This window comes from Parasteatoda tepidariorum, unplaced genomic scaffold, assembly GCF_043381705.1.
Source record: "Parasteatoda tepidariorum isolate YZ-2023 unplaced genomic scaffold, CAS_Ptep_4.0 HiC_scaffold_1364, whole genome shotgun sequence".
Classification (NCBI taxonomy): domain Eukaryota; kingdom Metazoa; phylum Arthropoda; class Arachnida; order Araneae; family Theridiidae; genus Parasteatoda; species Parasteatoda tepidariorum.
The window spans coordinates 1-13,091 of NW_027261391.1; the positions used below are offsets into that span (position 1 = coordinate 1).

Below are 13,091 nucleotides of genomic sequence, written 5' to 3' on the forward strand. Positions count from 1 at the left end.
AAAGTATCTTTAATCAAAATATTAGTGCTGGGGCAGTTTGTCGTAGAAAGCCCGAAAAAATTCTGCCTCAGGGGTTGTAGCTAATTCAATACTACTCAGAAGACTTTATAATCATGAAATACGCATTTGAGGCATAGCCATTTTAATTTGCATTTTATCGAGCAGAGCTTACTTCACATACTTACATAGTTTACTAAAAATTCTTCCTAAAATATAGTTAGTAAGAAATAGTACAAATTGTGTAATCTTATAAAATAGTACATTTAAAAGATTTATTATTATTTATATTAAAATGTTTCTGTTTTTAAAGCAGGACTATGTTTGCACCAATATGATAATTATTGCATTGTATATATTTAAAGTTATCTGTGCTCACATAAGATTAAAACAAACTATATCTTGAATGCAGCCCATTTTTCACTTCCTTGTACTGAACGTTTTTTTGATTGATTTTAATGGAATGTAAAAAATTTCCAGATTAATCAACGAAAACGTTTATGCGAGATTCTTTTTAACTTGTTTTTATATAAATAATAAAGTCAACACTCAATATAATAATCCCACTTGCTTAAGCAAAAACGGAAGTTACAATGTGAGGTTGCTATATTCTGGCAGCACAAAACTATACTAAATATGTTCTAATAATTCATAAATACTTGACTATTTTGAGAAAAAATATGCTATACATTAAAAAGTGTTATAAATATCATTTAGTTTGCAGGAAGATTTTTTTATGCCTTTTTTAAGGTTTTTCTAAAAATTCTATGCAAATCATTCTACATTTTAGATTATGAAAAAAAATTATTTTTAGAACGATGAAATGTATGTTAATTTTCAGCAACTTCAAGACATGGAAGAGAGGAGGATAGCGTGTGTACAGAATGTCACGAAGAGAACAGCAGATGTTCATAAGCAGGTCATTCCACTCGTCATTAAGTGCTTGGATGGCATAATTAGTGCGGCAGAGTCCATCAATCCCAGAGAGGTAATTTAATGACAACCAATCATTTTTGTCCTATTTACTTGATATATTTACTCTGNCATTTTTTAACTCCCTTTATTATGCTGACAAACTAGCATATGAATCAATGTCATTCTTCTCTCAATATTATGATATTCTCTGAAGCAAAAAACCCTGTAAAACGATTTTTTTTTCTCCAAATTTCAACCTTATTTTCTCCATTTATTATTGGTTTTCAAATAATGTAAAAAATCTTATTTTATCATTTTCCCCCATCTTTTCTGACAAGCTAAGACTCATTGCCAGGGCTGCCATTGGAGACTAAAAAGGCGACTAAAATGACTATTTTAAAGCAGTAACAACTATGGCGACTATTTTAGTAGAAATATGAGTAAAAACAACTAATTTGCAATGATTTGCCTGAAATCGGCGACTTTTTTAAGCCAAAACGACTAAAATTAAGAATAGCTTTATGAGTTTCCCCCTTCCCCCACTTTTTTTTGCCGCGCTTTGGTTTTATCCTAACTTTATTATTTCTCACTGTTTGATGTCAAAAGCATGACAGACATATTGAACCAATCAGACTGATGGAATTGGAATTCGCACTACGTGAATGCTCCTCCTGCTTCAGAAACTAATGTAATATCTCTGAGGATTAAGTTTTTTCACCTCTTTTAATTTGAACGAAGTAGCAAAATTAGAAAAATTGTCTTTAATTACACAAAATGTGTTGTAAATTTTTTTAGAACTATTTAGAATAGAAAAAAAGGTACATGGTGATATTTGTTTTGTCGAGTAGTGACCGTAATTTTTTTGATAAGCATTAAAATTTGGAAATGTGTCAGTTATGAAAAATAAGCAAAATAAAGCGGAATTAAATTGCAATATTTATTATTATTATTTTTTTAATGTCTAAACTAAGCAAATTAGAACCGAGAAAGGAAATTCAAGTTTCAAACTAAACTGTTCTGTAACAGATAAAAATAAAACTCCCTGTTTTTATGCGTAGTGTGAAAGAATATACTGTTGGCAAATCCACAAATAAATGTACATTTTTTTATAAAATATGATTATCTAACTGCATGTTATTTGAATTTTATGCTATTATAGCACAAATAATTAAAATTATGTTAGAGGAGGATATGATGTTAGCAACTATTTTATATATCTTGGAGACTATTTAGGAGACTTTTTTTCATGTATGATGCAACTAAAGCAACTATTTTTCTTGTTTTCATCCAGTGGCAGCCCTGCATTGCTGACCACCCCAAGAGCTTCCATTCTTCGAATTGCCTCCCTTATCTCTTAAGAAGTCACAGATGTAACATTCCTATCTGATTTCATTTCCTTCGTGTTAAAAGCTGATAGTGAGTCACAAATGACCACAAGCATCACATTAACACCTGATAGAGAATTTTTTTTTCTGTAGAGTGTGGGTGGAGCATCATTCACAAACAGAAAACATTTTCATCCTTTGGATTCAATGCGTACTTTGTTAGTTGGCTTGACAGTCAAAAAAAAAAATCCTATTATTTCCAAGAAAAACGGTTTTCAGGTATATTTACAAAATTTCCTGTCATGGCATGCGCAATAAAATGCTTCTATGTGCCCTCTTAATTAAATTTTATTAAACTATCATAAAATTCTGTTCAGTTGAGTACCTGTCTGGAATCAATACTAAGGAAAAGTTTGGTATGAAAATGTCAAGCTTGTTAAAAGTTTGGCTTATCACTCTATAAACTGAAGACTTATAACTAAATTAGTTACACAAAAATAACCTTTAGAGACAAATTCACCTTTTTTAAGTATGTTATGTACTTCTTGTACCCTTAAATCTACTGTTCTTAAGTCGAAATACATTTAAACTTTATTTTGCATGAGTTTTTGCTGTGCACGGTTTTTTTATTTAAATTTATAAAATGCATTTTTAAAAGCTTTTTTTTTTTGCATTTAGTTAAACTTATTAGGTATATAGTTATACGACTGTTATTTTATTTTTCAGGATTCTTATTTAGTAATAGAAAAATTCAAATCTGGGTATGAACCACCTGAAGACATACCTTTCGAAGATTTAAGTAATCTTAAGAATGGCGACCTTGGAAGTGCTTACTCTTCGTCCAGAAAAGACTCCTTAACGGTCAAGGGAACCTTGTCTAGTGGTAAAACTAAAAAGAGGGGCAAATTATTAAACATGTTCACAAACTCAAAGGTAAGATTCTGATCTAAATTCTTTGCACAATAATATAATACTACTTAAAGAATTATAGGGAATCATTCACTGAATGACTGTAATTAATAGCGTGGTACATAGCATTTTTAAGAAGCGCTTAAAGGTGCTTATTTTCGATTTTGTTATTTAAAAACCCTTAAAGGTGCTTTTTTCATGTAGTGTTTTTAAAAAGTGCTTACTTTTCTGCTTTTCGAAGATGAATTTAACTAATTAATAAGTTTAACTAAACTACCTTAAAAGTCTTTTCAGTTGTAGAGACCTATCTGGAATCAATACTAAGGAAAAGTTTGGAATGAAAATGTCAAGTTTGTCAAAAGTTTGACTTCTATGAACTGAAGTCTATGAACTGAAACCGTTTAACTTAATTAGCTACACAAAAACAGGGTAGCCACCCACCTGGAAAAGCTTGAAAACCTGGAATTATCAGGGAATTTTTTATACTGGAAAAAATCTGGAAATGTCAGGGAAATTTAGATAAAAAAACGTGGAAAAATCAGGGAATTTTAAAGAAAAGCTGGAATTTTTTTTATAGATTTTCTTAATTTAAATTATTTTATGATCCGTATTTCCCACTTTTTTTAATGGAAATTTATTGCATAACAGTTGAAATATCAACTTAGCAATATTTTGCATGCATCAAAATTTACTCCATTATAACCCTGTTAAACTAAAATGCCACATAAAACCCATGATTGCTAAATGAATGGGGAAACCCTTTTGGAAACTATGCAGTTTAGGAAAGCTGAAGATTGTGGTGGAGGTTGAAGAAAGAGTTAAGATATTTCCTTCTGTTCTTATAAGTAGCATTTATTTCACTTCTAATTCGTGGGTTGAATCTATTTATCGTTCAAGTTTGTTTCGATGCTTTAAGTGTTTTTCTTTCTTTTGACTAAATGATTAAAAATGTTTAAGTATTTTTAATTTCGTAAAATTCTCCACAAATTAGTGGGTCATAATTTAATAGATTTTATGTTACACTCTTTCTAAAAGCTTTTGTACTCTTATCCAATTAAATCGGTGAATTATTTTTCTCAGCAAAGCCAAACAATCACATATTTTTTTACAATCGCTAACAGCAATGTTTGTCAACAAATCATTAAAATTTTTGCATTGATGCTAATTTTCTCAATTTCATTTTAACCTTTTATAAAATATTTTAATTAAAAATGGTTCTTTTGAGGACCAACTATATGTTAACATTATTATGTTAACTTTTGTTGGTAAATATTTGATTTTTGATTCGAAATTCAAATTTTTGATTTAAAATTTGATTTACAATGTCGAATTCAAAATTTGACATTGTGTAATAATAACAATGTCGAAAGTTCATTAATGTTACTCTTTTTCCAGAGATGATATTTCCGAAACTGTTTCTCCTTTTACCTTAAGAAGCTGGTAAAAATTAGGGAATGTATGGCAAACATGTTAAATGTTGTGTAAACGTAGGATAAAAGGGATATAACGTAGGATTTATATAAAAAAAAATTAAGCATGCATATAAATATGTAATACTAATATGTTAGGACTTCATTATTATTTTGTTAATCGAATAAATACTTCCCAGGGCAGAAAACAAGAAAGATGGATTATAAACGTTGTCTTCGGCAGAGGATTCTTCCATTATTCAGTTCCATTGTTCAGCAGTATAGGTTAAATACCAAATATTTGTATGTTGCATCTCTAATTTAGAAGCAGCAATTGCTGTTTATTTTTGAAAATTTAATTTTTTTATTATAATTTTACAGTGCCAATTTAATCTTGTATCTATTTACAATTTAAAAACTCATTGAAAACGTTTTTTTTTTTGTTGCAATAACGGACCCTATTTGCACAAATTCATAAAAGCGGACCCTGGTTGAACAAATGTGAGTAATTTTTTCACAATTTCGTGAAAAACGGACCTTTCACAAAATGTCTGGACAGACCCCTGGTGTAATAATAACAATGTCGAAAGTTCGTTAATGTTACTCTTTTTCCAGAGATGATATTTCCGAAACTGTTTCTCCTTTTACCTTAAGAAGCTGGTAAAAATTAGGGAATGTATGGGAAGCATGTTAAATGTTGTGTAAACGTAGGATAAAAGGGATATAACGTAGGATTTATAAAAAAAAATTAAGCATGCATATAAATATGTTATACTACTATGTTAGGGTGAATAGACTGTCCCATAATACTGCGTATGCATCTGCCTAAAATTGTAAATTAAATTCCATTTTACTCCCCCTGGGGAAAATCATCCTTGAAAGGAGTTGGCAGGTATGGATATAAATTTTTTTTGTTCATATGTGTTTGTTAGAAAGAAACAGTTTTTTTGTTGTTTGTTCTGCACTGTGCAGGTTTCTAGTTGCATTGTCTTAATTACGAGAATATTTTTTTGCTATTTCTCTGTTTATTTTTTATTCTACTTGACAGTTTTTTTTCTAGCTATTAGTTAGTTTTTATTTATTTATGCACCAATAATATAGCTAAGTTTTGATTAATTTTCAAAAATGACTAAACTTATTTATATATAAAAAAATAATATCTATTACTGATTTTTTTTAAAAGGAAAATACTACTATCCGGCCACCTAATATTTGGTATTCAGACAATTTTATTGGCCGACTATTCGGTATTTGGCAATTATGCCAAATCACTATTCATTACATCCCTAATGAAAATATATTAAACAATACTTGTCAAAGGTTTTTTTCAGTCTCTCTGTATTTGCCATTTAGTGTACTTAGTGCAAAAACTATTGAAAGTAACACATTAAACTTTTTTATTCAATAAAAACAATATATTCTACATGCTAAGCATATTATTTCCACCACATCCATCTTAATTTTATTAAAATTAATGATGTACCAAAATGTTACAAATTAAAAAAAATAAAAAACAAAATCTTGCTAAGTTGTTAAAATAAATGTATTTTAATTATTTTTTCAATGATATATTAAAAGAAAATATCACTTAAAATAAAATACTTAACAATATTGGTATTTTTGTTGTATCCATCGTATAACTTAATGAGAAAAAAAAAACATGTTAACCTGGAAACTTTAAGATTTTTACCTGGAAAAATCAGGGAAATTTAAAACCTGATTTGAGTGGCCGCACTGAAAAATAGCGTTCATCTTTTTCATGTATGTTATGTACTCCATTTCATTTTGTATGTTATGGGCTTTTTTCATTGGGTGTTTTCAAAAAGTGCTTATTTTTTCCTTTTTGAAAATGAGAATTTTTCTTTACCATGTCGATTTTCGCCACGTGTTATGAAAAAGCATGCTTTTCACATTGTTTTATTCAACATTTTCAAAATGTATGCAACCCCAATCCATTTCGGATTCAAATCGTGTAAAAACTCCAATAATTTTTCATGTTTGATGAAATACTTGCGAGTCCGTATGTGCATCTACTGAGTTGGGTTCAGTGAGATCATTGCACTCTCATGTGCAAATCTGCTGCATTTTGCAAGATATTCTCAATTTCAGACTTCATTTTTCACCCTCTGTTATCGAACAGAAGAATCTCTTGATCATTTTATAATGACTAATGTTATCAAGAGAAGAGTTCTTTGTCTGAAACTAGTTATTTTATCATGATCATGTAAAGTCTTTGAAAATTATTTTGCGTGTTGTTAGTGTATTTGTGCTTAAAAAGTACTTAAAAGGTGCTTATTTTTTGTTGGCATTATAGTGACTATTTTTTATGTTCCTGCTGAACAGATTGGTACCATTTTCCATTAATTTTGCTTTTCAGTACATCGCTTATTTTTTTAGTACATATTAAAAAAATTAATTAAGCATAATTGGTGTCAATAATAGCATAGGGATTTTTTATCTTTCTCCTAAGCATAGGGATTTTTTCCGGTTTAGTACTATATCTCTATTAATTTTTCTTTTCAGTATATTACTTTTTTTATAATTTCAAACCAGTTATTTAGTTTTATAAAATTATACATTTTAAAAGCATAATCGAATAAAAAATGCATAAAAGCATGGTTTAATACTGCTTAAGAAATATTAATTATAGTTCACCTGTGCTACTGTGCTCACGTTGATCAATCAGTTAATCTAACATAACGAATAAAAAATAATTAAATATCTAAGAACATGCTATGAACTACTTTTTTGAGTAATGAGAGCTATAAGCAAGCAAACATCACTGACACTATCTTCAAAATCGCCTGCAGTTTTATTTATATCAATGGCATTAGCTCTAAACCAATGAAAAAACTCTAAATGTCTCTTCTAATAGATCTAATTGAAATTTTGGAATGATTATTTCGACTACAGTTGCTACTTTTACCCACTGTCCAAATTTCAGGATGATATAACAAACAGTTCTGTAGTCATAAGCGAGAGAAACGCACATAGACAGATTGACAAACTCTTCATTTTATTTTTCTAGAATAGGGATGCACAACCTGCGGCTTGCGAGTCACATGCCGCCTGCCATCAATGTGTAGCCCATGGCAGCAATTTAAAAGAAATTTTTAAAAACAGAACTAAAATTTTTTTCTTGAAAAATTTAAAGATTCGGAAATTTGAAATTAAAATATTTTGACACACCCAATCTTAATTAATGTAGTTTTTTGATAGTTTTTGTTCATAATTTTAATCATTTTTAACCCTATAAACTTTCTTTTTATCAGTTTTTAACTTCCATTTGTTTTAATAACTAGAATATATATTTTCTTTAAATTTAATTCTATGAAAAAACTTTTAATGTTAAAATTTATGTTTAAATGGACTTTTGTGTTATGTAACATGATTAAAAAAAACATGAATCTTCTCATAGTTTAATTACTTCAATTTATCTAATTTTTTTTCTAATAAACTGATTCTGATTCTGTTTTTTCCCCTATGTAATCAGTTTTGCAATTTCTAATTTTAAACATTTAAAAGTATATTTAATTTTATGCAAAGATATTACAAGGTTAACTGAAAGAACAATACTGTTTATATAACAATTGCTGTCAATATGACTGTTTAAATACTTTGTCATGCCGCCCTTCATTGGTCAATCTGCTGTGTCAAAAAAGTTGTGCTCTCCTATTAAAGATAATGACTGAAAGGTCGACCTATATTCAAAAATATACCCTAAGCTTTCTAAAAAATATTCTAAAATGGTGTTTAGCTGTTTTCTGTTTGTTTTTCCATAGTTCAATGTAAAATGTTCTCTTGGTATTAACAAATTTTCTCTCTTTTATATATCTTTTTGAACTAATAACCTGTGGAACCTGATCTTTGTAAACTTGGTGTAAGTATTTATGAAATGTCTCTATGCTTGTCTCTCTCTCTCTCTTTTTAATAAAATTCTATCTTGAACTAATAGTTAAATTTTTTTCTACATTTTTCTACTCTATTCAAAATACCAGTATGGTTTTAATATTTTAAATTGTCATGTAGTAATAATTACAAAGCTTAGTGGTTGAATGTATTAAAATGACATTTTGCTTCAGTTATCCTAGGCAAAAAAAACTTCGCTTTACATATGAATGACGCAGAACAATTTAAGAGAAAAATATCCCAAATAAGATATATAAAATCCCACGCCACCATGTGCCTGTTTTTTGAAACTAATTGTTTTCTATTCATTTCAGCAAAATGACTTCATTTTTAACACTCCTTTATATTCTGTATTATTTATCATTATATTTTTTGAATTTATCACATAGACTATTAAAAATAGGTTTTTAAAAGTAGTTTTGTGTAGTTTGTATGTTGGTATATAATTATCGACACTGTCAACCTTCATCTATGAAAAGGTACCCCAACATAGAATCAAGTTAACATGTCTTATATACTAGCGAATTGGAATTGTATTTTTGTCGTGTCAGACACACTACAGTTTTTTTTCCATCCCTGGTGAATCAATTTTTTTTTTATCAGTACTGTTTAAAGTAAGTTATATACTGTATAAAGTTATAAAGTAAGTAAGTAATAGGTAGTGAATTAATAAACAATTATTGAAACAACAAAATTAGTTTAATAGTTTATCTACACATAAAAGATTTTTTTAATTAAAAATTTGTATGGTGTTCATAATTTGACTTGTTATTTATTTAATTTTTTTAAGAATGTTGTTGATGAAATAAAGGAAGACAGTTTCAGTGATCTTCCTCCTCAGCAAAGAAAAAGGAAGTTGCAACAAAGACTAGATGAAATTAACTCCAAAATTCAACAAAAAACGTCTGCTAGGTTTGTAAACTTTTCTATGATAATTAAGTAAACATAGCGTTTAACACTAAATATACCAACACTTAATATATACCTATTTATACCATAGCCGGTCAAGTGACCGGGCTTTGTTTCGTCATTGAATGTATGAATCTGGATGTTAGGAAGGAAGTAAAATGAAAAAACTTAATTGTAATTAAACAAAATTGTATATTGCCCATTGTTATCAATTACAAACACAAAGAATAAGAATTTTGAATTCATTGCTCAACAAATTTTTTACATATACCATTGTGCATTTTCCGCAAACATATTTCTTCTAATTATTATTCCTTCTATAAATCTTATAATTCTTATAAATATATGAATATATAAAAATTATAATTATTCTTATAATTAATGTTATTTCTTCTAAAAACTTGTGCTATCTTGATAGTTTCAAAATTTTTCTGGGAAAAAACTAACAATTAGTTAGAAATGAAGTAAATTCTATCAAAATAAAATATAAGCTACTTACAAAACATTTAGTTTCTGTCACTTTTTCTTACTCAAAAATGCCGATCCCAAATTTTTGGTACTCTCTTGAAGTTTAAATTCACAGTTTGAACTAACTACTCAAAATTTTTTGCAGAAATGTGCAACTAATCGAATGCAATACGTGGAACACGCATTACATCGTAATTTCTGATTTGATAACCTTATAAAGCAATAAATAGTTCTTCTGGTTATATGACCGGTTGTGATAGAAATCGGTATACGGCAAGTATTATTCAAAACAAACGAAATACACAAAAAATAATAACTATAATAGAATATTATCTGTATATAATTGTTAGAAAAAGTCATGAAGTGAAATGTGCAAAAACAATACGATGTTAAGCGCTTTTTCGATGCAAAAGTTCTTAAACGGTCATTTGACTGGTTATGGTATGTTTAGTGTTAAAACCTCAAAACCATTAAGCTTATTATTAGAGTCCTTGAATGTGCGTACTGGTTGCGCAAAAAGTGAAGATATGGTCTAGTACAGTGATTCTCAACCACAGTGTGTTCCACCAAATTCTTAAAATGTTCCGCCAAATATTAGAAATGATACAATAAAAATTATAATGCTTTTTTTATTACGAGTAAAGTTTAAATTAAAGAAAAGTGTATATATAAAATATTATATATATATAGAAATTTTTATAATTTTCCCACTCTTTAACCGTGTGAACATCTTTGTCGGCGATTGTCTTGTCTCTGAATATCTTAAAATAAGAAGGAAGTGTTTAAATTGTCTGACAATTTAAAAAAATTATGAAATAAGTAGGAAATTTAATGATTATTTAAATTATTAATTAACAAAAGAAAGCAAGCTTAACTTTCAAACTTAAATAAAAGCTAATCATTAAAGTAAACAATGCAATTAAAAGTTATAAAAACAAATTAACAAAAGATAACTAACAAAAAAATAAGCTAACAATTAATCATCAGCAAAAAAACTAGTTGACAAGAAATCACAAAAAAATAACAGTTAATGTAGAAAACAAGCTAACAATAACTAGCAAAAAAACTAAATAACTATTACTAACTAATAAAAAATTAGTCTAAAGAAATAATTAATCTCTTAATAAACGTGCTTTTGTAGTACATATTATTTTATTTCACATTCGAAATTATTTTCACAAACTATTTAACACAATGTATTATAGGTAAGTAAACAGCTTTTAAACTAATTTTTTTCATTGTGTGTCGTCAAATTTTGAAATCGTTAAAAGTGTTCCGCCCCCCAAAAAAGGTTGAGAATCACTGGTCTAGTATCTTGAGAAAAAAGTGTCAGAATGAAAATCTAAAAATGCACAAGTGAAATATTTTCAAGCGAGGCACTAAATATTATCAAATTCTTATCACTGCCCTACCTCCTGAGACTAGGGTGACCCTTGGGCGTGGGGGACATAACCTGAAGTCATTCTTAGATAATTTTTTTTTCAAAATATCATAAGAGCACAGAGTTTTTTCTGCTGTTTTACAGCAAAACTTATAGCTTTGAAACCAGTGCTGGTTTTGTTTATAAATTAACAATTCTTAGTTTTTTTTCAACTGAGGTATAATTTCATTCAATTGCAAAAGAAGAAATTTAATTGAACATCTAATTATGTAAAAATACTTATGTAATAAAACAAAATATTACGTAAAGGGAGTCTACGTCCTCTTTTTGCTTTGTTTACTAGCTTTCATGATTCCTTTCATATAACTAGGAATGAAATATATTGCGTTTTTTAATCATTAATTTTGTTTAATTTTAATTGATGTGATTTTAATAAATTTTTAGTTCACTATAATTTGGCTTAAATTAAATCAATTAACTTATGTATTTGCTAGTTTCTTTTTGTCTTGGTTTGATATTTATAAGTTCATCTGGTATTTATCATCAATAAATATGTTTTTTTAAAAAAAATTAATTTTATGGTTTTTAGCATCGTAATATTCAACCTAAATGTATTATTTGTTTAATTGTATCTGAGATTATTTTAGTTTTATGCATTTGGCTATTCCTTTTCATGTTCAGTTTGTTTTTGATACTACATGTCTGCGTGCCTGTTTTTGTAAGTAATAAACCTAATCTTCCTTTGAAAATAAAGGGTGTCCCAAAATTAATGCAAGATTTGAATTTGCCACCATTTTTGCAGTAAATTGTTGGCATCCCTGAAAAAAGAACAATTTGAGAGCTGAGAGTTGAAGTTTAGTAAAAATGGAGCGTTCAAGACGGTGCCACATTCCATACAGCCAGGGAAACAATTCAGTTACTGCATGAGACATTTTCTGATCGTGTACTCTCCCCTTTCGGTGATCAGAATTTGGCCCCCTAGATTGTGTGATTTCACACCCTTTAATATTTTCTTATGGGGTTAATTGAAGTCAGAGGTCCTTGTCAACAAGCCCACAACCACCCGTGCATTTCAAGAGGAAATGAAATGCTGCATCAACAAAATTCAGCCACAATAATGCAGGAAGGTCATGAAAAATTTTGTNACTGTGAAAGCAGTTCTGGGGGTTGGTGAGCGCCAGCGAGCAGGGGGCGAAGCCTCCTAGTAAAATCAAATTATTAGACGCACTGTAGGGTTTTAATAATTTCCCCCTCCTACGTAGGTCCTTGAAAAATTTGGTTTTAGGTCCTTGTAAGTTATTGAAAAGTCCTTGAATTTTTTCTCAAAATTGAGTGGGAACCCTGTGAAATTTGTTAAAATTTTAATGTTGCATTATTCAAGTAGAGTTGTTTCTAGAATAACGTTATGTGTGTTCAATGTCGATATTTCTGCACACTGTTATAACTATTACTAATTTTATGCTAATGACAGCCAACAAAAAGTTTCTTCTGCGCCACTACACAAGTGTTATAAATTTATATATTGTCAATGTGTTTTTTTTTTTTTTGAATCTTCATTTTGATTGTTTCTTTTAGGGAAGGATTGATGAAGATGAAAGGTGTTTATGAACAAAATCCATCGATGGGTGATGGAAAAACTTCAACAGGAATTTCAAAAATATCAGGTTTTTTTTAATGTTTTTTTTTTTAAACCTTGACTTAACTTGAACAAAGTGTTGAGTGGAAGCATTCAGTTAAATGAGTACAGCATATTACAATTAATCCACTGTTATAAGAAATTTCCAAGTCATCTTCAAAATCCTAACTTTAAAATAGTATGTTTCGTACAAATCAAAAATTGCTAGAATTTTGCTATTACGACAGAATTTT

At 28.7% G+C, this 13,091-nt stretch overlaps 1 protein-coding gene across 1 annotated transcript; it reads left to right on the forward strand.

Moving 5' to 3' along the window:
• Positions 1-805: 805 nt before the first annotated feature.
• Positions 806-12,847, forward strand: LOC107449069 (formin-binding protein 1-like; the record flags this gene model as incomplete). Its single annotated transcript, XM_043056987.2, is given in 4 exon segments — positions 806-985; positions 2,964-3,170; positions 9,255-9,376; positions 12,798-12,847. Coding segments are annotated over 4 exon segments (544 nt in total), but the record flags the coding sequence as incomplete, so codon positions are not given.
• Between the last annotated feature and the right edge of the window lie 244 nt (positions 12,848-13,091).